This window comes from Urocampus carinirostris, chromosome 18 (genome assembly GCF_059441175.1).
Source record: "Urocampus carinirostris isolate Australia breed hairy pipefish chromosome 18, RoL_Ucar_1.0, whole genome shotgun sequence".
Classification (NCBI taxonomy): domain Eukaryota; kingdom Metazoa; phylum Chordata; class Actinopteri; order Syngnathiformes; family Syngnathidae; genus Urocampus; species Urocampus carinirostris.
This window is the reverse complement of record NC_142366.1, coordinates 10,166,566-10,191,797: the sequence shown is the minus strand read 5'-3', so window position 1 is coordinate 10,191,797 and position 25,232 is coordinate 10,166,566. Positions and strand designations below refer to the sequence as shown.

At 38.2% G+C, this 25,232-nt stretch overlaps 3 protein-coding genes and 1 long non-coding RNA gene across 7 annotated transcripts in view; 2 read left to right on the top strand and 2 right to left on the bottom strand.

Annotated features, from left to right (window-relative positions):
* Nucleotides 1-513: 513 nt before the first annotated feature.
* plag1 (pleiomorphic adenoma gene 1) lies at nt 514-7,704 on the bottom strand. 2 transcript variants are annotated; one of them, XM_088322247.1, is made up of 4 exons: nt 7,573-7,704; nt 4,234-4,591; nt 2,516-3,696; nt 514-2,296 (listed from the first exon to the last, which is right to left on the bottom strand). In XM_088322247.1, the coding sequence occupies exons 2-3, from the start codon at nt 4,479-4,481 to the stop codon at nt 2,520-2,522; spliced, it is 1,425 nt and encodes a 474-aa protein (XP_088178373.1). In that variant the 5' UTR covers nt 4,482-4,591; nt 7,573-7,704; the 3' UTR covers nt 514-2,296; nt 2,516-2,519. The 2 variants fall into 2 exon arrangements, with proteins under 2 accessions (XP_088178373.1, XP_088178372.1); XM_088322246.1 differs by having other exon boundaries at nt 514-3,696.
* Nucleotides 7,705-8,009: 305 nt separating this feature from the next.
* chchd7 (coiled-coil-helix-coiled-coil-helix domain containing 7) lies at nt 8,010-11,472 on the top strand. 2 transcript variants are annotated; one of them, XM_088322577.1, is made up of 4 exons: nt 8,010-8,101; nt 10,349-10,408; nt 10,495-10,593; nt 11,155-11,472. In XM_088322577.1, exons 2-4 carry the CDS (start codon nt 10,355-10,357, stop codon nt 11,257-11,259), a joined length of 258 nt encoding a protein of 85 aa, XP_088178703.1. In that variant the 5' UTR covers nt 8,010-8,101; nt 10,349-10,354; the 3' UTR covers nt 11,260-11,472. The 2 variants fall into 2 exon arrangements, with proteins under 2 accessions (XP_088178703.1, XP_088178702.1); XM_088322576.1 differs by having other exon boundaries at nt 8,032-8,197.
* Nucleotides 10,957-17,260, bottom strand: LOC148348324 (uncharacterized). Its single transcript, XR_015847679.1, has 2 exons — nt 16,917-17,260; nt 10,957-11,632 (listed from the first exon to the last, which is right to left on the bottom strand). It is a non-coding gene; the product is annotated as an uncharacterized LOC148348324 (long non-coding RNA).
* The window catches only part of arhgef4 (Rho guanine nucleotide exchange factor 4), a 30,839-nt gene continuing 17,633 nt past the window's right edge, over nt 12,027-25,232 (top strand). The window contains exons 1-4 of one of the 2 annotated variants that reach the window (XM_088322574.1): nt 12,027-12,324; nt 12,796-13,299; nt 13,479-13,608; nt 23,919-24,067. In XM_088322574.1, the coding sequence (XP_088178700.1) occupies nt 12,244-12,324; nt 12,796-13,299; nt 13,479-13,608; nt 23,919-24,067 (864 nt within the window). In that variant the 5' untranslated portion in view covers nt 12,027-12,243. Of the gene's footprint in view, nt 12,325-12,795; nt 13,300-13,478; nt 13,609-16,653; nt 17,304-23,918; nt 24,068-25,232 lie in introns of those variants that run through there. The other variant, XM_088322575.1, reaches the window with a different exon arrangement.

The following is a 25,232-nucleotide window of genomic DNA, read 5'->3' as shown; positions in this document are numbered from 1 at the left end:
GTCCTTAATTAAGCAAATAAATTTGATCATTTGCATTGAAAAACATGCAATGAGGCTACTTCAGAAGTGTTTTATTACATGCTTTGGCGACATCCGGTGGACATATTATAATTGCAGGTCATTGTTTGAGTAGAAGCGGCTCATTATTTTACCTTACGCTTCTCTCAGCATTGTCTTTAGGGCTGAATTAAAGCTGTTGTCAGGCCTGATACGTCTCGCAAGCCGTAGTTTGGTGACCCCTGATGTACACATATCCAGTTTTTCTTATTTGCATTTCTGAATAAATATACGACACATGCACACTTCTACATGTAATATCTAATTTTATATATGTGTATAAATTGATTAGTGTCATCTAATTAGTTTTGACACACTCCCAATTAAAGCAAATTAATATTGGGTCTTCGTTTAGGGCAGGGACCCGCAAAAGGACAGAGTACAACAATGGGAACCAAAACCAAATTTTTTTAATTAGTAGTGATTTATTTACCGTTATATATAGTATTATTGTATTCTTATCAGTTTTGTTTGGCAGGACTGATTAAAAGTAGTTCTCAGACCCCTTTCTTAGAACCTCACCCTTAATCATACAAATTTAATTTTGCTCATTTCCATTTTTAAGCATATAATCTTCCCATACTTGTCTAATATTTTTCAAGCCTCCACAAAACTTTGCTTATGCTTTTATTTCATAGGATATTTTATAATTAGTCAGAATAAGGCACGTGTGTTCAGAAAATAACAGGAATGGATTATCTCCATCAAGTAAAATAGGCCAGCAGCAGTTTATAGGCCAGGATTTAAGTACTAGAAAACGAGGTGATCTGAATACTGATTATTTGAAAGTCAGCTGCCTTTTTTTGAAATCAGATACAAAAGCTAGCAATCAAGCAGAAGAAAGAAAGATCGGCTAATCTTTACACAAGTTACAACCAAAAAAAGTAAGGGAAATTGATCAAAACATCGACTCATGTATATATTGTTATATTTAGAAACTCAGTGTACGGTTATTGGTTGTGTTTAACCTGTGCATTCTAGTGAAGCATTTTTCTAAATGGTGGAAATATAAATTGATGAATTTCCAGCTGAATATAAACTTAACCAGCAGCATTTTCTCATGAGTACATTGTTTTGGTTTGCATCGACAGTGAACACCTGCTATATTACGGTTTAGCTATCATACCCCGTTTTCTCATCAAGTTCTTGTCCATGGTTTTCTTTGTGGGTTTTATAAGTTGTGAGGTTTATTGTAAAACTGACACATCAAATAAAAAAAAAAACCTAAATATTATGTGGTAAAAAAACAAATGAAAAATTATGTAAGCTTGTTTATGGTCGTGATGTTAGCTTTAAGCTAGCAGCCTTTCGTTATTGTGTGTTTTGTTGAATGTAAATATATTCTAAACTAAGGAATGTTGTTAACAACATTGTTATATTCGAATGATGAAACAAAAAAATCTTAAGTATCTACAATTAGTTTTAAAATCAAATAAAAAAATGTATGTTTGTATTTCATTTCTTTATTCTTATAATTGCTAAATATTGCTGCTAACCTCATTACACTATTTTCATTGCATTATTTTCTGATGCAGTTACAACTAGTGCCAGTCTACAAGTACTACCTTGCAAATATTTGCGGATATTCTTTTTCTATCTTACTTTTATATATGTTTATTCTAGAGTGCCACGTCAAATCTTGTTGCAAACAATGCACACTACAGTGTTAATAATGACACTAAAGACAAATTTAATTTTTGTTCTAATCCCTACAGTCAAAGTAATTTTTTTTTTGTGTGTTCCGTAACTTTCTTATGCTTATCATCTACATCCCTAAACGTTTGAGTTGCGAAAAAGGATAGAGTATATCCTGCCGGATGGTGGGACTTTCCATGTCACTGGAGGCGCTAGCTTACTCGCAAAGTAACAACAGACGTTTAATCGCTAAAGCGGTGGTCTTGTCCCTTGCTCGGTTTAGAGTTTAGATAGCAACAATAAGCTTTTCAGTAAATTGGTGCATGGTAACGGCGCATTTTCGGGTTTTAGGCATCGCTAGTAAGCTAACCACATTACTCGTTGATAGAAATAGGACAATAATATTTAAGCAGCCCACGTTTGTACCCGATAAATACTAAATTTAACAAAGTAATGTATTTATATTGGGGTTTAAAATGTTTCATGTTTTGTTAAGGTATGATCTATGTATCAGTTTTACATTAAGCTTAAACTAACAGCTGGAAACAGGCTCCCGTTGCTCTTTCAGGATGATGTCATCCGATTGATGTCATATGATAGTCTCCTGTTTATAACAGAAATAAACAGGTGCTAAAGAACAATTTAAATTAAAAGTGTGTTAAGTGCATTTCGTTGAGTTTAATGTACACGGGGGAGTTGGAAATAAACAGTCCCTGTACATTGCAGATTTTCACTTATCGGTGTGTCATGTATCCCCGCAACAAACAGAGGTTCACTGTACCATTCTTTACGTGACAGGATGTAATGTGTGTTGTATGCTTACTGGATCACTGGAAAGCCTGATGGAAGCGGGGCAATGTGGTAGGTGCACTCATGTTGCATAAAAAGGAGGCCTGGCCTTGAAGCAGACTTTGTTCTGCTTCCGGGCCTTCGGAAGGCTCGGTGGGCAGGTGGAGATGCGTGTTCTCTTCGCTGAGTGTATGCTGACCCTCAGAGGCCCCCGTGTGGTTGTACAGGGGCCCATGTAACGGCAAGAAATTAAAAAGCTGGGAGAAGTCCATCAAGGAGGGGGACGATGCGAGGGAGTCACTTGCCAAAGCAGCTGTCGCCACGGACGTGGCGATTTTGGACAAGGACCTTTCCTCAGTTGATTCTTCCAGCATGTCCACGTGTTCCCCCGACTCGAGTTTACAGATGGGGAGTTGTGGATCTTGTGCTGCAGAGGATGAGGAAGGCCCCCCGCTTTGTAATTCCATTAGATAGCTCTCCAGTTCTCCCTTTAGGTTCTGCTCCCGTTCCTGTGAGGAGACAGCGTATGAGGTAATGTTGGAGCCCAATGGGTATTTCAAAGAGAGCAGGTGTGCAGAGTTGGCAAAAGGATCCGAGTCCAAGATGGGGCCCGTGTAAAAGTTGTGCTGGTAGGGCGTTGTCGATAGTGTGTCTGGGACTTCTCCCTTAATTCCCCCAGACACCAAGTCGTAGGGAACAGCGTCCGTCAAGTCAGCTGGCTCAGTTTTCACCTTCAGCAACTCTTGAGGGTGACTCTTTTTCACATGACGTGTAAGGTGGTCCTTCCTCCCAAACCGCTGGGCACAGTACTGGCAGAGAAAATCCTTACGTCCTGTGTGAACCACCATGTGACGCCGGACATCTTTACGGGTGTAGAACTGCCTCTCACAATGCTCGCAACGATGCTTTTTCTCTTTGGTCCCACCAGAGGACTTGCCAGCATGACTCTTGAGGTGTTCCAGAAGCACCGCGGTACAAGGAAACGGCTGCAGGCACACTTGGCAGGTTAGGTCTCCGCTATTGGCAGCGTGAAGAGCAAGGTGGCGCCTGAATCCTAGCTTGGTGTTGTAGTTCTTACCGCACTCCTGACACGTGAACGCCTCCTTGTAGGGGTCGTGGATGTTTAGGTGGTTCTTTAAGTGATCTTTGCGGTGAAACATTTTTTCACAGTATGAACACTTGTGGGTTTTTTCGGGTGAGTGAGTTGCCATATGCCTTGGGAAAGAGACACAATCCATGAGCACTCTGTCTTACAATGACTATAGCTCTTTTAAATATGATTTCTTACCTACTTCCGGATAAAAGTTTTTTTCTGTGCTAGAGTTGATATATTGCTTTCGTGCTCTGACAATCAATGATGACTAAGATGTAGGTTCATTTATTTGTAAATCTGCCTGTGCCACCACAGATCTGTCACTGGTAGCAACCATATCAAACAGCGGCACTACTATTAAACTTATTAAACTTGAACTTTAAAGGCTTGAGCCTAAAACTATAACCATGAGGATTGCAGTTGACAGACAGGCTGCGGATTTCAGATCAAGGACCTACGGGTATTGTGAACTACCCGAAATATCTGTTAGCGCCACCTCAACACAAAAATGTTTGGATTTTTTGTTTCAGTCAGTCGTCCTCAATCACTTTTGGCCACTCAACAGTATTAGTACTAATCACCACATCATGGAAAGATCCAAACAGCAATCAGCAATACAATAGTAAAGTGTAAAATGTATCCACAGTTCCAGTCTGTACCTTAGCAACTTGTATTTGGACACAAACGCCTTGGCACAGCCAGGGTGTGAGCAGCAGTACGGTCTCTCGCCGGTGTGGGAGTAAGAGTGCACCTTCAACTTCTCCAGACTGTTAAACGCTTTCTGGCAGTCTTGGCACAGGAAATTCCTTTTTGGCTTTCCCTCCGCTCTTTTGCGCCGCCCCATGGACGGCGCAAGCTTGGCTTTCTCAACACCTTGATCAAGGTGGCCCTGGGTTCCTGTGGCCATGGTACCTTAAGGCAGACGGGTTACATTGATAGAGTCTTACTTTCCAATATGTGCTGACGCAAGTACCTCATCCAGTTTTTTTGTCCTCAGCATCGCTTGGGCTCATCAGCCTGAGAAAGAAAGAGAGCAAACACCACAAGGGAATATGGTTACTTTTCTGGTTTTAAACAGTTAGCAAGGGCTTGTTATGACCAAGCTTAAGGAAACCATTAAAAATTAAATTAAAATACTTAAAAAAGGGCCTTGTGTTCCTGAACACTTGAGTGGAAGCTAAAATGTTTCAGTGCTTTCATTTGGTAGACCTGAATTCCCCTACTTCAGTCATAGAGCAAAATCATAAAAGGTTACTGATCATGATTATTCTTATTTCCACTGTGGAAGAGTATGTAAAGTCCACGATAAAAGGAGTTTCACAAAACAAAGCTTGTTTTTAGACATGTGGGACACATATGAGACTACAAAAACTGTTATGAGCTACCCTACTGCCTCCTACCTGATTATTTTAACTAGTTACAATCACTACCTATTTGAGGTTCTATTATATTTCACTATATAAATAAAAAGGACACATCTTTTTACGAATGCATTTATTTAACTTGGATATAGAATGCAGGGGAAACTTTTATGCATTAAACACCTTTGCTCAAACCTTTTCAAAGGGACTGAATGTATTATTTAGCGCCTCATAGTGGTTAGAAAAATGTAATTAAAAAACTAATATTGAATTAAATGATAAGAAAAAATGCATAAACAATCATATTAAATTGCAATTTTTAAGAAACTCGTAGGTCGAGAAATGTGTCCTTTTTTTTTTTTTTTTTTTTTTTGGGGGGGATACACAACACGGGCTTTACCTAAAAGGCTGACTTTATTATCCATCATCTTGTTGTTACGGGTACCCGAAAACCAAATACTTTAAGAAGTATTAAGCAAGATAAAAAATGAGAAGAAAAATTGGGCGTTTTTGGTCACTTTGATTCTCAATAGTTTGTGTTATTCCTCAACCTTTTTGGCACTCATTTTTAGTTGCATGACACAATACAGCGACATCTGGTGGTCAAATAATACACACTGTCCCTTTAAATTCTTAAATTTAGGGACTGTGCGATATACATTTTTCAGACCTCTATACTGATACTCAACTCTAGTATAGTAGTCACTGAGATACCCATACTACTTGTACACAAAATTCCTTTTTTTCCTGACCCTCCTACAAAAATAAAACAGACCTGTCCAAAATAGCACAAATAAAATAAAGTATGTATGATTGACAATTATGTTAAATGATTAAAAACTCTCCATAGTTTGTATTATTACTTGTATTTATAGCACTCCCTTTCAGATGCAAGACAGAATACAGCGACATCCAGAGGTCAAACTGTACACACTTTAACAATTGTGGTGGCAAATCAATAATAGCTAAACCCGCTTGGGACATGCTGCAAAAAGTATCACTTACAAAATAGGATGTATCAAATAAACTGTCTATGGTTAAGAGTAAATGTTACATTGTCAAAACAAAAATCTCCATAGGTTGTATTCTTCCTTGTGCTTTTTAGCACTTGTTTTGGTTTGCAAGACACAATACAGCGACATCCAGTGGTCAAACTATACACACTGTCCCTTTTACAATTGTGGTATTAAATCAATAATAAATTAACCTACTCAGGACATGCTGCAAAACGTCAAATGCATCACAAGTCCCTCAAAAGAAGGATGAACAAGCTGAGAGAAACCTTCCCCAGGGCCATCATTACCCCAAACAAGCGCACAAAACTGTGAAAACATATCTTGCGACAATATTGTTTTGTGAACTATTTTGGGGTTTTTCTTGCTGCTGAATGTTATTGCACTTTTTTTCCTTGCCCTATAGTTATGACGCACTACTCTTTTTTTTCGTTCACAAACATTGGACTATTATTATAAGTATGGAAGCAAGTATTTTTCTGCCTTTTATCTTTTTTTCTTTTTCTTTGTTACATGTTTACCCTGGAGTGTCATGTCGAATATCATTGCATACAATGTTCACCACCTTGTAATTAATAGCAATTAAGAAAATTCAAATCAATCACTTTCAAAATATGACAAATAACATGAAATTATCAAAAATAGTCTGTAGTTGGTATTCTTCCTTGTGCTTTTTTTTGCACTTGTTTTCGGTTGCACAACCCACCACAGCAACATCTAGTGGTCACACTATACACACAGTATCTTTCAAAATGTGGAATTGTCAGATCAATAATAAATAAACACACTGCAAGAAGTATGACTAAAAAAACCCAACGTAAACGTAAATAGGGTTGACCCACGTGCACAGGGCTGCTTGGAAATTCTTGGAAAGCTCAGAACTGTCAGATTTCTCTCCATGACAGTTGCACAGTTTAAATAAAAATCACTACAAATGGATTTTTGGTTAGCTTTATCGACGAAAAGTTACGTATGTTGCAGAAAACTAGCCACGATCGCTACGTTAGTTGGCATAACCACTAGTATTTACTATTTATGACCAAGCGGCTTCTTATCTTTCCCTGGCATTGAATCAACGTCGTTTACACAAGCTTTCTGTAAATATTATGATCGCTGCAGAAAATGTCATTGATCCTTTGAATATATATGCAAAGAGCAGACTTCAGATGAGTTGCATCGATGATGATCGATTGACAAGCCGTCGCGTGAGCACAATTCACCGCAGCCACCAGGAAACACCAGAAAATAAAACTTTTATTTTTTTTAATTCCTCCCAATACCAAAAAGTTGATCATTATCCTTTGACACTTAATAACGCAAGCGCGCCGCGATCAACTTCTTCAACTCCCTTGACCGCGCTATTTAATTTGATTTATTTTCTTTTATTTTTTAATACGGTCATAAGAGTTCATGGAGGTGCGCGGTTTGACTGACTTAAACGAAATTTGTTTAAAGATTTTAATGCCGAAGCCATGCCGGGTTTCTTCTCTGTGATCACAGACTGGCAGAGATTAACGCAAACTTTTTTTTCCCCGGAGCTCACCCCGTCTCTCATAATTTGAATAACCCCGATATTTTAATTCAAGAAATGAGTAACGGTATGCTTAATTTACACGAAACTTACCCTGGGCGCTTTAACATCCCTTTTGCCGTGTTTTTCTTGACTTTCAACTATTTTCCGAATTTTTATTAATTTTTTTCTCATATTTTTGCTAGACGCGGCGGGCCTGAAATTTGTTTGCTTTCCTATCTTTCGAGCAGCCATTGTATGTGCGCTGCAATGCAACCGCACTTGTATCTAAGTCACGCCCATTTAAGGTTACACTATGTTGAATAAGTGGCTGACACTTTTATTTTTGGTCACGCTTGGAGACACTTTTTAGTGTAACGTGTTTGTGATAGTTGAAAAAGAACTCGTTGTGAGTTTGGAACTGATTTGTATCGACGTTCACAAGTAGTCCGAATATTGCTGCCTGCCAAAAAACTAGGAGGGTGTTAGGTTGTAAGCCTATGTGGACAAGATAAACGCGATTCTATTGGCTATCTAATGCCGTCAGTCGCAAGAACAACACTCTGACCATCCTATTGGCTGACTCCGATGCCAATCATGTGCTACTGCGTTGTTGTTCTTCCTGCTGCACGCTAGCGTAAAGCTATCCAAAAACTATGAATTTTGGGATGTCATTTAATAAATATACGCTTAATTAAAACCCCACACCCACCAAGACAATTACCAAGATTATTTACGGGTAAGTTTAGAAATTGAAATTGATTCTGACGTTTTGTACCATCTACGAACCAAGTTTTCACGTGGAAATAGAGGTCAAAGCATACAAAAACTCGAATCAAATGCCATTTATTTTGTAAAGACTATAATTCAGACTATTGATTCACACCAAACATTACCATTTTCCATTTATGTTACCCTAAGTTATTTGAACGGCTGTAAGTCCTGGTTTTAGAAATTGAAATGTTACAGTATAATCGATTTTAACAATATCATCACATTTCGACAAATTTTCAAAATGTCATTTTATGTGAATGTATATAAAACGTTACCTGCTTAGTCAGTGACCATACTAAGGAAAAACTTAAAATATTTCCCATTGATATAACCAATACTGGTGTGCTATCAAGGGTTAGGCAGGTTACTTTTAAACTCAGAAATAGTTATAGTTACTCTCTACTTCTTTCAAAAAAGTAACTAAGTTAGTTACTGAATTACTCTTTAGTCAGATTAACTAGATTCCAGGGAAAGTTGTGTCCTACTCATATGCACAAAACCTTGGGTGTCCTAAAAAGGCTCTTCGAAATACAATGTATTATTATTACTACTACTACTATTAAGTAACTATTTCTGTTACTTTAAAAATAAGTTGTTTTATATCAAAGAATTTTTTAACTTTCTGAGCAATATTTGGGCCAGTTGGATAGAGAAGAACAGACAGGTGTAACAGAGTTGAAATTTGATTGTTTTGAGTTTTTTTGAATTCTCACAAAATCTGTTTTCATTGCATTACTGTTCAAACTCTGGTACTGCATTCATTTGTTAAGCCACGGGCGTGTGCGACTGTCTTTCTCGTTTGGCACTTTATGGGCTTCTGCGCTTGCCATACCTTCAGCTATATCACCTCATGCTTAAGATGTATGCAGCCGTGCACAGATGCCCTTACTTCTTTGTATTCTTTTGTTTATTGAATGCAGGCAATGAACCGAGTGACTGAACCCTTGTGTCGCGCATGATTGAGGGTCGTTACACAGATAGTTGTGTTATAGAACCTTGTAATATTGATTGCACCTCAGCAGCAACAGATTTATCCTACACTTGAAATGAAACAAAAGTAATTAATAAAGAATACAATCAAATAACAATCAGCATGTACATAATTGTATAACTATCTAGTAGTCGCTCTTTTGAATGGTGACATGTTCCGCAAAGACATGACGTAAACAACTCGTAAAAACAGCGTCCGGTTTGCCGGAAAACGCCCCCCGTTGGTGTTCTGCAGCCAATGTAACGCACCGCTTTTGACTGTCAGCAACGGTAACTGCGTTGTAACAGCAGAAAAGTTATTAGTTCTATTACCTCATTACTGGAAAAATGAAGCAGTAACAGACAAAATTTTCAAATCACTATTGGAGATTTTCTCGTTCTGCTAATTGTATAGATTTGTAACCATTCACCAAATGATAAAACAGGGTAAGTTCACTAGCTGGCAATAATCCAATTGAAAACAACATTCTGACAGTGTTTCGTTTATGTAAAGCCACGTAAACAATAATCAAAGGATCATTTTGTGTCCCAATGCTCTAGGGGACTTGTAGGATAGAGACAAAAGATAAACACAAACTTTAACTTAGTAATATAGAAAAATCATTTTGTCTTTCCATTTTATTTTCTGCCCCACGGTGAAAATGGCTCAAGTGTATTTAGATGTATAAAGTAAATGTCACAGTTGAATCCATCCATAAATAGTGTAATTCTATGCTTCTGGTTTGCTACGTTCAAGCACATCTTGTCTGTAAACACAAGATGCAGAAAAGGAGCCAACTTTTGAAAAATGTAGGAAACAATAGTGTTCTTAGTTTAATTTGGTGGATGACATGAATTAAATCATGATCTATTTAATGTCAAAAAGTTAATACAGGAAATGATTTTTTGCAAACTGATGTCGCCTGTGCCTTTTTCCAATCGGATAATGCCCAAATGTATGTATCTGTTGTTCTTTGTTTGTCTTTAAGCATGCAACATTTTATTTGATTGCTCCATAAATCCAACATTCTTTCCGTTCTGTTTAATTTCTCCCTGTAAACACAGTCAATGATAAACTACAGTTACAGTACAAAAAAACCCAAAAGAATTTAGAAGTTCTCACCTTGCTTGATGTGCTTCTGAACAGATACAAATGGAGAAGAAAGTCAGAAAAGTCCAGAATCAAGACCTAAATCCTTGCATGGAAGTAAGCCTAATCCTTTTTGTTGGTCACAATATTTTTTATTTGTAATTTTAACCATTATTGATAATCTATTTGTGTTTTTTTAACAGGAAAGTGATGCTTCCCAGACATGTTTGGACTCTTCTAGTTACAACAAGGATATGTGCACAGCCTACTTCCAAAGATACAAGAACTGTAGGAAATACTGGGTATCTATTCATCTCCTTTTTTCTGAAAATGACTGGCTACAACCAGCAACAGTGATTAGATTGAATATGCACGTGAGGAGTCTGTGCTTGCTCCAACAACTTCTTCTGAACGTAGGCTGTCTCTCAGTTGAGTCACATTTCTTCAAAATATGGTTTACTGTGCGGTAGAACCCTGGGATACGAGATTAATCTGTTCTGAGGTGGGGGATTGGCAAGTGAAATTGCCGTATAATGAGGAATAAAAACCTAGGATAATTAGCCAATGCATTCCGAACCCTCGGTACCCAAAAACAACATTAACATCTTATTCCACGTTGTTGAAGGAAAAGAGGATAAGGCAAAGACACCGAATCCAGAAATCAATTTATTTTAACATACTTTATTTTGTGTTAAGACCAGTATTTGGTGACATTTCAACAATACAAATATGTTCATTGCTTTAGTTATCTACCTCGAAAAACGGTCCCACACGTGAATGCCACTTTTATTGTTGAATAGCATCTTAATCAAAAAATGAACGTCTTTACCAACAATGCGCTCGGGCTCTTTCTTTGTTTTCAGCACAACATAATGATAAACAGAAGGAGAGAGGGTATCAAACCTGATATGCCGACTGCTACCGAAAGACAGGAGATACTTGCTGGAATCGGAGGAAAGCCATATTGAGGAGCCACCGAGTTCAATCGGAGACATGACAAGTTTTTCACGTGTTCCCTTTATGCTCCAGCAATTCATACTGCATGTGAAATGACTTCTAAGAATTGATTTTTGTGAAATTTGTCATTGTATAGTCAAGTTCCATTAAAACACTTTTCTTTTGTAAAAACGAATGTACAAAGCTCATATGTTGGAGAATAAAAACGTTTTTGAAAAAAGTTCAACGTTTTCAGCAAGATTCCATTAAGAAAAATCTTCTTACAGGGACATCAATTGTCTTAAAGTATCAGTGGACCGCATCCTTGTCCCGATGACAGATGCTCAAAGGTTTTTATGAAACAGATCTTGGAAAGAACTCTTCTTGGTGTGCTCAAACCCAGACCTAAAAATCAAATCAAGCACAAACTTAGGTTCACGCAATAGTAGAGGAGTGCATGTAAGTTTGCTAAAATTAACTGTGATGTTTACTACATTGTACTAATAATAACTTTCATTTCTATTAGTTAACACCTCACGCTTCAGAAATAGTGCGAAAATGCTAGCATGATTTTAAATTGCTAAACTTCTTAGTTTACTGAGCTAAAGAACAGCAGTGAAATGTGCATGCGATGTAAAATAATTGCATTTTTTTCAGTTGTTTTTGTGTTAGCTGTTTCTCAATGGGCCGTTCCTTAATGCCCTCCTTGACTTTACGGCTGAGTATTTATAGCAAGGCATCTTAGTGTCTGCCCTGATTATCGCAAAGATCACAGTGTACGTGTCTTCAGAGTGGATTAAGTCGCTGTAGGAGGATCACAGAAATACCATGGAGGGAAAGGTTTTTCATTTTCCTGGTGTGCTCAAGAGCCTCAACAATATTGATGAAGGAAAGGATTATTGATTAAAACATGGGACCCTTAAAACAGGAGGAATGAACATGGCACCTAGATTGGATTAGGACCTTAAAGTCCATCTGAATTTTAGTTTGTGTGGGCGTCAAGAATAGGAAACAACATGGGAGCAGTGCTCAGCTGGTTTTCTACACACTTTTACATTTTGTTAGTGGATACAGCCTGTGCAATAATACATGACAAAGTAAGTATAACTTCAACATTTAAAACATTGTACCTTGATATACTAGACCTGATGGGTATGGGTTCCGAAGAAATTGGACCATGCAGATGAAAATTATAATTCCTTGCTCTCTTTACTTTTCTCAGAATATGAAGAGTTTGTATTGCTTTTGCTTAATTATATTCACATGATGTTCTTAAAATTATTTTTTGGTTAGCGGGTCATTGAGGCACCCTAACCAGGTGGCAGAACCTACTCTTGGGTCTCTTGAAAGATGCTTCAAAATCTCAAAAAGGTTATCATATTTTGAGGTAGCTGCCATCGCTCAAACAATTGGAAAATGATGGCTCTCTGAAGCCAGCGCAGCAAAACCTACTAAAAGAAAATCAATACTGAAGTTAGCAACAGACCTGTTCTCAATGAAAGCAATGCAACCTTACTGTTCAGTGTTTTTTTTCACTTAATTCCAATATTTCTTATGTTTATCCCCAGCCGAAAAAATCCCTCGAAGAACCACCTCAATTATTTAGAGGGTGTGGAGTCGAAGATTGTGGCTCAGGTGATAGTGTTGTTAATCTGTGCCAGAAAACGACTGGAAGAAGTTACATGATTCCAGATTCAGAACTTGGTTGTGAAGTGGAAGATTCTATCAATGCTCTTGTGGAGGTTCAGTCCACTTTACCAGATGGATTCTCCGTGACTCTTAATAGAAACAGAAGGATAAAGTCTCTATCCCTCCAGCACTGTCACAGAAAGATGGTTGACATGCATGTGGGAAATAACCAAAAGGCTGAGAAGACAATCACAGACAATTCTGCCGTCCCTTTGAAATTCGGCATCAGGGATGTGCATTCAGTGGATAGCCCAGGGGAAGAAAGGACCAAAATACCACAAGAGAAAACACAATCAAGTACCACTCAAGTTAGCATCGAAGTCAGTGAAGTGATGGAGACAAGTGGACGAAGCACAATCAAATCCGGAACCTCTATATCAAAGGTAACTAAAGTACCATCATGCTTTAAGAATAATGGAATGATATCCCACCATTGCGCTGGGGATGATAGAAACGTTTCCAAGCACAAGGTTATATTATGTTATTTTTGTATTGTGAGTGGCATAGATCAATGATAATAAGACAGTACTGTAATGAAAAATAAATATTTTCATTCTGACAGAGGAAATCCAGAGTTAGCCGTGGACCCAAAAAGCCATTTGGACGGTTGTCCCTCAAGGACCACTGCTTCTCACAAAGCACCCCGGTTGGTCTGGATTGTCTGGGTCGGAGAAGACGTATTACAAACTTTTGTAAGTACTGATTCAATCTCTTATGCAGTTAAATTTATTTTATACTAAACATGCATAATGAATCACTTTATATATGTAACACAAAATTTTAACTTAACAGTGAATTGAAAAAAAAAAAAACTTGCAAATTACATTGTAATGTATGTGTATGCAATTTAACGTTATTAATTCCTTTAAAAAGATATTACAGGTACAGTGTGTATTGTTAGGGCCTTCTACTGGTAAATAACACTCAATAACAATATTGATTTATATAGTGCGCAAAAATAAAAGAAATAGAAAAAATCTTGAGAGCTTGCATACTAGCTCTTAGCCGACACACTCCATATCTATTTTGTCCATGGATTTCAGACAACTCAAAGATTTCCTTCTTCATTTCTGGGTACTGTCAAAGACATTTCCTTTTTTCTCCAGGCCTAGTGTGTTGTAGAAATAATTTTACAAATTAAACGATAAAAATCTCGAAATTTAATGTGCACGTTTGCCCCTTTGATTTTGTCGATCCGGTACAAGCCACGCCTCATCTCCAAGTGCTGCCTACCATTCGCGAATGATGACAAGCAACCAAATATGTGAATACAAACGGAGCCCCTGATTTCAGTATTTTATCTTATACATGTAAACATGGATTAGATGCCTGTATATGCAGTAGTGAGAATATTAGTACAGTACTCAGTACTCTGTCCTTGAGACGGTGCCAGTGTTACTGTATTCAGTTGAATTTTCTATTTATTTTACATAACATAAGCCTAACCTAGAGGGACCTGACATTTCCGCCATCTAGCTGCTACGGGTACCAAACAACGCAAAACCTTGTGAAAGGCTTGTCAAAAAATTAGAAGAAATATGGTGCTGTTTGGTTGATTTGGTCTCCATAGTTTGAATTCTTACTTGTGCTTTTGGCACTTTTTCGGTTGCATCACACAGTACAGCGACATATAGTGGTCAAATAATAAACACTGTGCCTTTAAGGATAAACTGATATAGGATTTCAAAATACCTTTTCTGGAGATTAGCTGTGTGTGTTCTGCATTTGTATTAACTAACATGAAAATGGTGGAAAAAAAGTATAAGTTGCCAGAAAAGATTCATTCTATCCATCCATCCATTTTCTGCACTGCTTATCCTCAGTAGTGTTGCCGGGGGTGCTGGAGCCCATCCCAGCCATCTTCGTGCAGTGGGCAGGGGACACCCTGAACTGGTTGCCAGCCAGTCGCAGGGCACACAGGGACAGACAATTCGCTCGCTCAGTCACACCTAGGGACAATTTGGACCAGCCAATTAACCTGACATGCATGTTTTTGGAATGTGGGAGAAAACTAGAGTGCCCAGAGGAAACCCACGCAAGCACAGGGAGAACATGCAAACTCCACACAGGAGGTTTGATCTCATGACCTCAGAACTGTGCCACACACACGCTAACCACTACGCCACCGTGCTGCCCAAGATTCATTCTATTTTTACACAAACCTATATTTATAATACTGAATTTTTGACATTTGTTTCCACAAAATTAATCTATGATGCATTTTTAATAAAGCTGTACAGAATTAGGAACTTTTTTTTACCCGCTGCCGCCATCTCGTGGCTTATGTCATCATTGCAGCCGCAGTCATTTCGTTAATGATGCACAGGCAAGTATGTGCATTTCTTAGACATGCTTGAGTAAACTGTACTTTTTTCATCTTAGGGTTGGGGTTGGCGTTTGGACTGTACTTGAATCAGGCTTTTTCTTGCTTTCACCATTTTCATGCTACACCAAATAGAAACAAAAAAAAACCCTGTAGGACAAGCATCATATCAGTCTCCAGCGGTCCCCCCAGGCCCTTTCCCTCAAACCTAGTGTATTATCCACCTAACAGCTTTGCTGAAAGTATGATAAAAGCAGATAGGCACTGTGGAAAATAATAATTCACCTCACCTTTAAATTGCTCGATTCTGTATATTTAGCTTTATCTTTGCATATATATTTATATTTATACCTTATTGTGTATTATCTTGCAATTCAGGATGGCACTTATTATGTTATTGTTCATTTGGGATGTTTTAATGACAATCAATTTGATTCTGTTTATTGTTCAAATCCAGCATTTAAATAATTTTTTGACAATTTTGAATTGTTCCTAATGCAGATTTATTTTCATTATCAAACTACAATTATGAAAATAATTTGACAAAGTGAGTTACTCACTCCAGATACTTATTTCTAGATTCATACAGGTGTTTTAAGTCCTTTCAAATACTTTAATTTAGTGTTGTCTTTTCAAGGATTGAAAAGTGCTTGAATTTTGGATCAAGTGCTTGTAAATGCTTGAAATTGTTGCAATGTTTCTCAACAAGTCTGCTTAAAAATGTTGCAGATACTGCTCTCTGGTGGCTTTGCTTTGCCATTGCATTTCTTCTTTCCTCATGATTAACTGAAGCTGGCATTAGTTTGTACGACACTGTCCTATGAACTGTCATCACCTTCTACGGGTCATGCCCAAGAGAACAGGTGCATGCTACACATAAACAGGACACTATAAAATGTGTATTAGTGCAAGGATTACGTATCAATAATGGACATTTATAATGAGGCATGCAAATAATTAAAGTAGTGTTTCCCTATGATAAATTGTAAAGGGAAAACTTCCTGCTACTGAAAATTCAAACGACTTTAAACTCACTTTTACCTAACAACAATATGGAGAGATATTTGTTTTTCCAAAAATATTTTCGCGATTTATTTGAAATCTAAAAATTATGTCTTGACAAATGAACACGGAAGATTAAAAATTACATATGTAAATTGCATATACTGTATATTTTTGTCTCTGCAAAATACATGATACACACCAGATTTTTTTCTTTTCATTGTACTGGAGAAATTGGAAAATTAGTTTTGAAAATCCTTAAAAACTACTTGAATTTAAAACCCTGTTATTTATTCCAACAAAAATTAAATTTCTATTGATCTATCTAGCTATAAATCTGTGTGTATGTGTGCGCACGCATCTCCCTGGAGAAAACGACACCAGCCACCACCGGCGCTGACTTTTTAATGCCCGCACATGCAATTGCCTGCCATTGACATAATCGAGACTCAGAACCCCCCCGCGAATACCCCGGTGATGTCATGTTATACTGTAGAACGAGAGATGGAGAGAGGGGAGCGCGTGTAGCGGTTGCGAGAGAGGGCAGTGTGCAAATGGGGCGGAGAGCGACACAGAAACAGCAGAGAGAGCGGAATGGAAGCAAGGATGGCTTGCTGTAACTCCTGCCTTACACGCGCAGTGAGAGAAATAATCAAGCCGACAGCTGACGCTTACCTCAGCGAATTGTGCAGCGTTGTCATCCGTCTTGGCGCACCCACCGTAGCGGCAGAATAAACGACCGGTTGGGCCGCCCCTGCTTCGTTTTTATATAGCTCCATACGTTTGCCTCCCTCGTTGTTTGCATGAAAATGCGGACCCATCAAACCTCAGAAGGGAGTGCGCCCCTGCCCAAGGACAGTTGTGGTAGCGGCGGCAGCTCAGGGGAGTCGCCCGGGTCTGACTGTCATGGAGCATCACTGACAAGCGGAATTATGGACAGCATGGGGGACGCTGGTCTTGGGGTTGGTGGATGTTTCAGGGGATTTGATGGTAGCTTGAGCGGCACTTTAAGGGGTGTCCTGTCTCGGTATTGGAGCTTAGAGAGTCTGCACTCCACAACAGGTAAATGCACGTTACCTTTCTTCTTTACATCTATTTAAAATGACAAGCTGAGAGTCAGTCTTACCTTTTGTGGGCATATGCATCATCATGTCAAAATGACTGGCATGTTGCAACAGGTTTGCATTTTGTATTTAAGTTTGTGTCTTTTGCAAGAGAGAGAGACAGGAACAGTGTCTCATTTGGTTTTAGGTTGACAAGTACAATTAGCATCATGTGATGTGAGATGTAATTTGAATATTTTAGGTCAAAGGTCAAGTTGACTGTAAACGTGTTAATACTAGCTTTATTTTACATAAAAATTAATAGCCTGTACACTGTTCACAGATCCCTTAACTGCTAGGATTGTAGGGACATTACTTCCTATAGTGTGTCTTGAGCAAATACAGCCTCACAGTTCACATCCCCTCTCTCGGCTGTTTTTTGGGCTAGGGGTTTGCTCCCCCACATGGAACAGATAATACTGGTTTCCATGGTTACCAGCAGCAAGATAAGCCTACTGATCTGATTCGGATACAGTACATTCATCATCTGCTTGCTGTCTTTCGGTGTAAAGCGTCATCCTGCTCTTCAGAGATGAGATGGACCTCGGCATTGATGGGCAGCGGCGTAGACTTTTAAAATAAACAAGAAGACATGAATGAATTTTGAACTTGCCTGGAAAACAGGAGATAACTACAAAAAGAATCACAATGCCATATTACAAATCTGTTCTAAACCCCCTTACCTGAGCCTTTTAATGAAAATTCATAAGTTATAAAAAACAGATCCACCCTAAATGGTATGGTAATCAAAGAATAGCCACATGGGCTGATGGTGATAATGACTTAAATGCTTAATAACAAACTGGAATCGTTTGCAATATCCTTTGCAGGTGTCCAATATTAAAAACCAAAACAAGCAGAATTAACCTTTCAAAATCATAAAAACCCCATTTTTAAATGAATATGCAGCAGTGGTTTCCAATCTCTAGCCCCACTGAATACACAAAAAGATGTCACCTGCCACTAACAAAACGGTTTGATATGTGCTTTTGTGAATACAATGAACCCTCTTTTCCCGTGGGGTAATGTCCTGAAAAGAACCCCTGACAGGCAAGATCTATTAAGTAGAAACTTTTTTTAAACAATTATATACATTCAAATACCCTGAAACAAAAATGAACCCTTTTACAGACTCAAGCATTTTTTTTACTATAGCTCTGTAGAAATGTCCCCGCCCCACATAAATAGCTACTGTCCTGTAAATAAAATTAATCATCGATGTGAACTGAAAGTAGAGAGATTGTTTAGCCAATCAGAATGCAGAACACAATGCAAATAAGAAAAGTAGTGACACCTTGAAAAAAGAATCTTGCAATAGCGAGGGTTCACTGTATGCCAATGAACTGTTTACTATTAAATAGTTTAAAACAGTTGATGGCGAATAAAGGTGAGTTCATTGTGACATGGTATAAATTCTAAAAATATGAAATGAATGATTAAGCTGCTGTTCAGTGCATAAGATTTTCTTGTGGTTTTAAGAGGCTGCACCCTCCCAGATATTGTACAGTTCTTTACCATTTCAATTGTAAAAAGCTACAGGTATTTTTACATAACTGTCTTTTTTTATCTCATTCTTTATACAAAGAAACCTAAACAGTGAACAATTATGTTATTTTCCTAAAATAACCAGTGATAGGCAAAATCCGTAATTTACAAACCTTTATTTTTACAATTATAGTACAATTAAATATTCTATTTCACATTCAAGCCAAAGAACAAACCCTTTTACTGGTCAAAGCATTTGTTTCACCAATGAAAGTACTGTATAGTGTTCCTGTAAACGTTTATTTTTTTATCATTTTCTTACCAATAACTACTCTTTTGAGGACTGCTAAGCCAATCAGAATACAGAACAGAAAGCATGCAGAAAATCTGCAAAGCAGCAAGACTGTGAAAGGGGAATCTTGGTACTGGATAGCGAGGGATTACTGTATTGTAAGAATAATTTAAATGCATTTTCTGTGATTGTACCTGCAAGTAATGGGGGAACTGAATAAATCAACTACTGTGAAATTCGGACTATAAGGCGCACCTTATTATAAACCACACCCAGTACATTTTCAAAGGAAAAAAACATTTTGTACACACATAAGCCGCACCTGACTATAATCCACATGTGCCCACAATGAAACATGAGATATTTACAAAGAAAGACACAGAGTTTTAATAATATACGGTACCTTAAGCCCTTAACGTTCCGCCGGCCCGTCGGTGGGCCACCAAACTTGTGATATACAAATATGTGTCTGTACCATATCACCAGTCACAAAAATACGTCATGTCACTTATCACTGGAAAGCTTAAACTCTTGGGATTTAAGATACGAGGACCATTTCAAAATATACGCGTCCAAGAAACATCACAATAAGTCTGAAACAAGATACCTGAAAACTATAAAGCCAAGGTGACTCACCATTATGTCCGCTGTCTTTGAATGCCCGCGAAAATCGAGAATAGAAAAGAATCAAGAATAATCCATAAAATCCAACTGTGGAAAATATTTAATCCAAAACGGACGGTAATGCAGACAGATAAATAGGAATCTTCCCTAAACATTTCTGCTTCGTTGGACGTTGCTTCTTGTTATCCGTTCTTTTCGCCACGATATTTTTGTTTATAAATAAACAGACTCGTGAAATGATTCCCATTATGGTAGTAAGCGCTCCCCTTTTAACTGACACCTTTTTCATGATAAGGTTCCTTTCATGCTAGTTGTAATCATCTAAAAAGCGCAAAGTTACATTAAACTCACGTCTTCCTCGACACATATTTTCCACCTGTCCCACTCAGACCTTTACTACTCGGGTACCAATGGCTGCCGTTCGAAAAAATGCATAATTTATCATTGCTAAGCTGTAGGGATGAAAGCTTGAGAAAAAAGTCGCGGCTTACGGTCCGAATTTTACGGCACAACTAAAAGTCAGGCCACGCCCACCACAATTTCAACTAGTTACCCCACCTTGAGTTTGTCTTTTCCCATTGATTTTCCCTGCTGTTTTCTGTTTCTTAAAAGAAGCTTGAATGTTTTTTATGATTATACTGACTGCTGTTTTAGTCAGAACTCCTTCCACATTTTTTCGAAGCCCAAATTCCACGTACATTAAAACGGCCCGAAAACTTTGATGCCACCATCGCTATGCCTAAATTGAGGCATGATGTTCTTTTGGCGATAGGCAATGGCGCATTTGCGCCAAACATGGATCTACTGCCAAAAAGTTCAAAAGTGTTTTTTTCTGACCGCAGAGGATTTTCCCCCAAGGCCATTTCTGGGTGGTTTGTTCGAAACATGGTTCTGACGTCGGTCAGAAGGTAGTTGGTGCCAGAGAAGTAGAGTTCGCCTACCAAACTATAAGAGTTTCACCGGAACAATTTCTTCATGAGAAACTGAAGCGTGGACGACAAGCATGTCTTAGAGCATCAATCACTAAAAAATAACCCACGAGGCTTTCTAGGATGTAGGTCATTATACAATCCCTATCTAGCCACCTCTACTGATGATTAGACCATTTAAGTTTGTGGAGATGTTTTTTTTTTCATGACTCTTTGTTACAGTGACCCTAAAAGAAGGATATTTTTATGTAACACTTTCCGTGAAGTGTATATCTCAGAGTATTTCTGGGAACTGGATTGTAAAATTTGTTCTACTTTTTGGACAAACTCCTCTGTTTGCATGCCCACGGATTCTTTAACCGCCTGGGTCGTAGGGTCACTACTTCATGTGGTGTGTCTTGCCTTGCAGTGCCCATGCCTTTCCAGGCCGGTTTTTGGGGTAGGGGCTTGTTCCCCCCACATGAAACAGTAGTATTGGTTTCCATGGTTACCTGTAACAGGAGAATCCTCCTGATGTGATTCAGATACAGCACCTTCACCATCAGGTCAACAACATTATTCTGTGTACAGCAAAACGCCACTATTCAGAGATGAGCCGGACCTCGAAAATGACGGGTAGCAGCTTTTGTTTGACAATAATGATACTAGATCCTAAATCACAAGAGAAAAACTATTTAGTTCCGAAATTTTGAGTATCACATTGTACAATGCGGATTGCATATGTGGCTTTCATATTTTTGATGAAAAAGAAACTTGCTGTGGTGATGGCATTACTTTGCTTTTGTGACATATTAAATGCACAGGTACATCTCTTTAATTACTGCACCTTATTTAAATAAATCAATTTATCATATCCAATCTTTGCTGTAATGGAAAAACAATAAATAATGAACACAAGTCAAATTATAACTGACGAACTTAAAACTTAAATCCTGATAATAGGCCATGAGCCACAGCACAACACACCTTATTACCAAACCGCATTTTGGTGTACTTATACAACAATGAATATACGTGCATAGTCTCTTCCTTTTTGTATACTGTATATAAATTTGATTTTATTGTATCCTGTTTTAACCTCTTTTATAAAAAATGTACACTGGGTTGCAAGGAAAAGTTTAATAAAGGCAATATTGAATCCTAAATCTTGAAAGCCATATAAAAATATTTTACACACTGACAAACAGACAATACTGATCTTAAAAGTCAATGCAAAAAGTAATTTTCATTGAAGAACACAAAGCACCTAAATCTTTTTGGTCAGTGAGTCTGGAGTGCTTCCCGCTGGCGTTTAGCCATTTCTTTTTCCGCGTCGCTTACTCGCCTTTACTTGCAGAAGTAAAGCCCGGAGTGTGGAAAAAAAACAGAGTGCCTTTAAAGACAATGGAGCATTCCGACTTTTTGGGTCACACACGATTTCTGTAGTGCTTTTCGATTGTCAAATGTTGATTGCGTACTTCTCATTAGGCATGCATTGTCCACACGTTGTGAGCTGCAACTGCGTTTTTCTGTGATGGCTTTGATAAAGTGTGACAGCAAGAGTATTTTTAGCTTCTTTGATAGGTAGCCACCAAACGCAGGCTCTCTAGGATAAAACAAAAGAATAGCGCTGCGAAATTAGATCTGCTTACGGATTTGAAATGCAATATTCAGCCTCTTTCCATTTTGTACTCGTTCTTTGCAGAGCTCGGGCTTGCAATCGCTGAACTTAATCATTGTATCACAACATTGATATAATGACAATAAAGACAATTCAACACAAGGCCAGGACTAGGACTGACTTTTTAAGTCCAGAATTGGAGGACGCATAAATCATAGAAACAAAATAAAAGCTAGTTTGATACTCTGTTTTACCTTTATTGCAGCAAATCAAATCTAGTGGTTTAGCTGTCATGTGAATTGCATAAAAAAATACATTCTTAAGCTAATGTTGAAAAGGGATGCTTTGCCATCATATGTAATAAACCAAATATTGACATGCTTTTTTTATTCAAAACTCAAACAAATCAATGTTAATGTTTGTGCTTTTAAAAAAGGCGTTCTGATTGTGAGAAAATTAATCCAAGTATAAGAAGGGAATAAAAAACTGAATTATGTAGGAGTGTTTTCCGACTTATCTTGCCCAGCCCATTATCTGCGCAATTTGCTTGATGATGTTGTTTCTGTAATGATGATGTCATTTTTGAGTCATGAATCTTGTTTCCTCTTGCTTTAGACATCTAAAAAGGTTTTAGTTCTTCATTTTTATTACCCCCATTACTTGTCTTTATTGTTTGTTTATTGTGTCATCAATTACAAAGACAACAACAAAAGTACAATTTTTATATTATATTTGCTATTAGAGATAACTTTTTATACAAGTGTATGTATTTGTAGTTTGGTTTTTGAATATGTTAGGAAAGAAGTTAGAGCAGGGATCACTTGGTGGCTTTCTCTCTTCAGGCAGTAAGGCCCCTTTTGGCTGTTAACCCTTAGTTGTACCGTTATGCAGTTTCGAGAGCGTTCTCCATTCGGGCCCCGGTGCTGTGGAATGCTCTTCCCCCTGAGATTCGATCTGCAACCTCAGTGGAAATGTTTAAATCTAAGCTTAAAACACACTTCCACTCTATAGCATATGAATAACCTATATTTTATGTTGACAATATCTGTGTATTATTTGCCCTCATGTAAGTTTTAGATCAGGTGATGGTGTCATACTAGTCTGTGGTTTGCAATAATCTGTGTTCTGTGCAGCCCTTTGAGACTCTTTGTGATTAAGGGCTATACAAATAAACTTGACTCGACTGCATCCACCTGCACACAACACCTAAGCATTCACTTAACTACGTAAACGTGGCTTAAAGCATTTGTAACCTTCTGGTCACTGGTTCTGAAAATAATTCACCGATGATGGATCAGTGAAGGATGAATTTTCTAGGAACATTGATTTGTAACTGACATGATGTTTTAGTGGTTGAGCCTATTTTAACCATACTAATAATAGTTAAAACCAGTTAATAGTACAACGATAACATAGTAACCTATGACATAAGTTTTTAATTTGGAAATGGATGTCAAACTGGTAGCCTTTTGTGCTAATTAGTAACAAAAAAGTAGGCCTGAGCTTCTAAAAAGTTGATGAACTTTACATTAGGGTTTATCACATGCACTGCAGGCAATTTACAAAAGTGTTCGATATGTAGCACACATTTAATCGAACAATCCCGTTCCTTTCGCACGCATTGACCCTGTTTTCATTCTGCAGCACCTCTGCCTGACGGATCCTCCCAAAAGTCCAGGTCTGGAGAAGAGCTGGGCAGTGAGGAAGACTTGCTGTATGAAGAATTCTGCAGTTCTGTTCACTGTTTCGGGCATCCAGGAGGAGGTGGGGGCGAGCAGCTGGCTGTCAATGAGGTATTCTTGTGTCATTTATATCTTCTTTATCAGAATACTAGATTCATGTAGACAAAGGGTATTGATATTTATATTATCCATTCCCTTAATTAGCATATTCTGAACTCCCAGACTGTGTATTTTTGACAAATACCCATGGGTTGAAAAACTTGGTTTTATTTTACATGACATGAGCCTCATCTGGAAGGAGCTCAAATAATAGTTAGCCATCTTGCTGCTAAAGGTAGCCAAAAGACAACAACCTTGAGAAAGGTTGGGCAGAAAAAGGAAAAGAAAAACTGTGCTTTATGGTCACTTTGATTCACAGTAGTTTGTATTTCCCCTTGCGGTTTTTTTAGCACTAGTTTTAGGTTTCCCTACAACAAAACAGAGTCATCTCATCTCATCTCATTAGCCGTACCGCTTATCCTCATTAGGGTCGCGGGGGGGCTGGAGCCCATCCCAGCCATCTCCAGGCAGTGGGCAGGGGACACCCTGAACTGGTTGCCAGCCAATCGCAGGGCACACGGGGACAGACAACTCACTCGCTCGCTCATTCACACCTAGGGACAATTTAGACCGGCCAATTCACCTGAAATGCATCTTTTTGGAATGTGGGAGGAAACCGGAGTGCCCGGAGGAAACCCACGCAAGCACGGGGAGAACATACAAACTCCGCACAGGAAATCTGGAGCTGGATTTGAACCCACGACAGGTTCCCATGACATGAACTGTGCCGCACAAGCGCTAACCACTGCGCTGCCGTGCTGCCCCAAAACAGAGTCATCAAGTGGTCAAATAACACACACTGTCCCTTTAAGGCAAAATCTGTGTTGAGGAGTAAACATTTTTATTTCTGGGTTTTGTCACTTATTATATTTCATGTGTGATTGGATGTTTTCAAGCTCCACATGGTCCATGTCAAAAGGTGAATATGAAATATTGTGTTTTTATCAAAAATTGTAAAAAAAAAAAAAAAAAAAAGCTGTTAAAGAAAATTATGTTGCTAAGTGGAAGTCTGTCATGTGTACCTTGTCAGCAGGCTAACTTATTCAACTATTTATCTATAAGGTGCAGTCCGTTATTATCTATATATTTGATATACTTGTTATTGTCAGGGGAGTTTGGTATTACCTTTCCAGACCTCTACTTAACTCATCAGTAGTCCTCAATATTGTTACCAGAT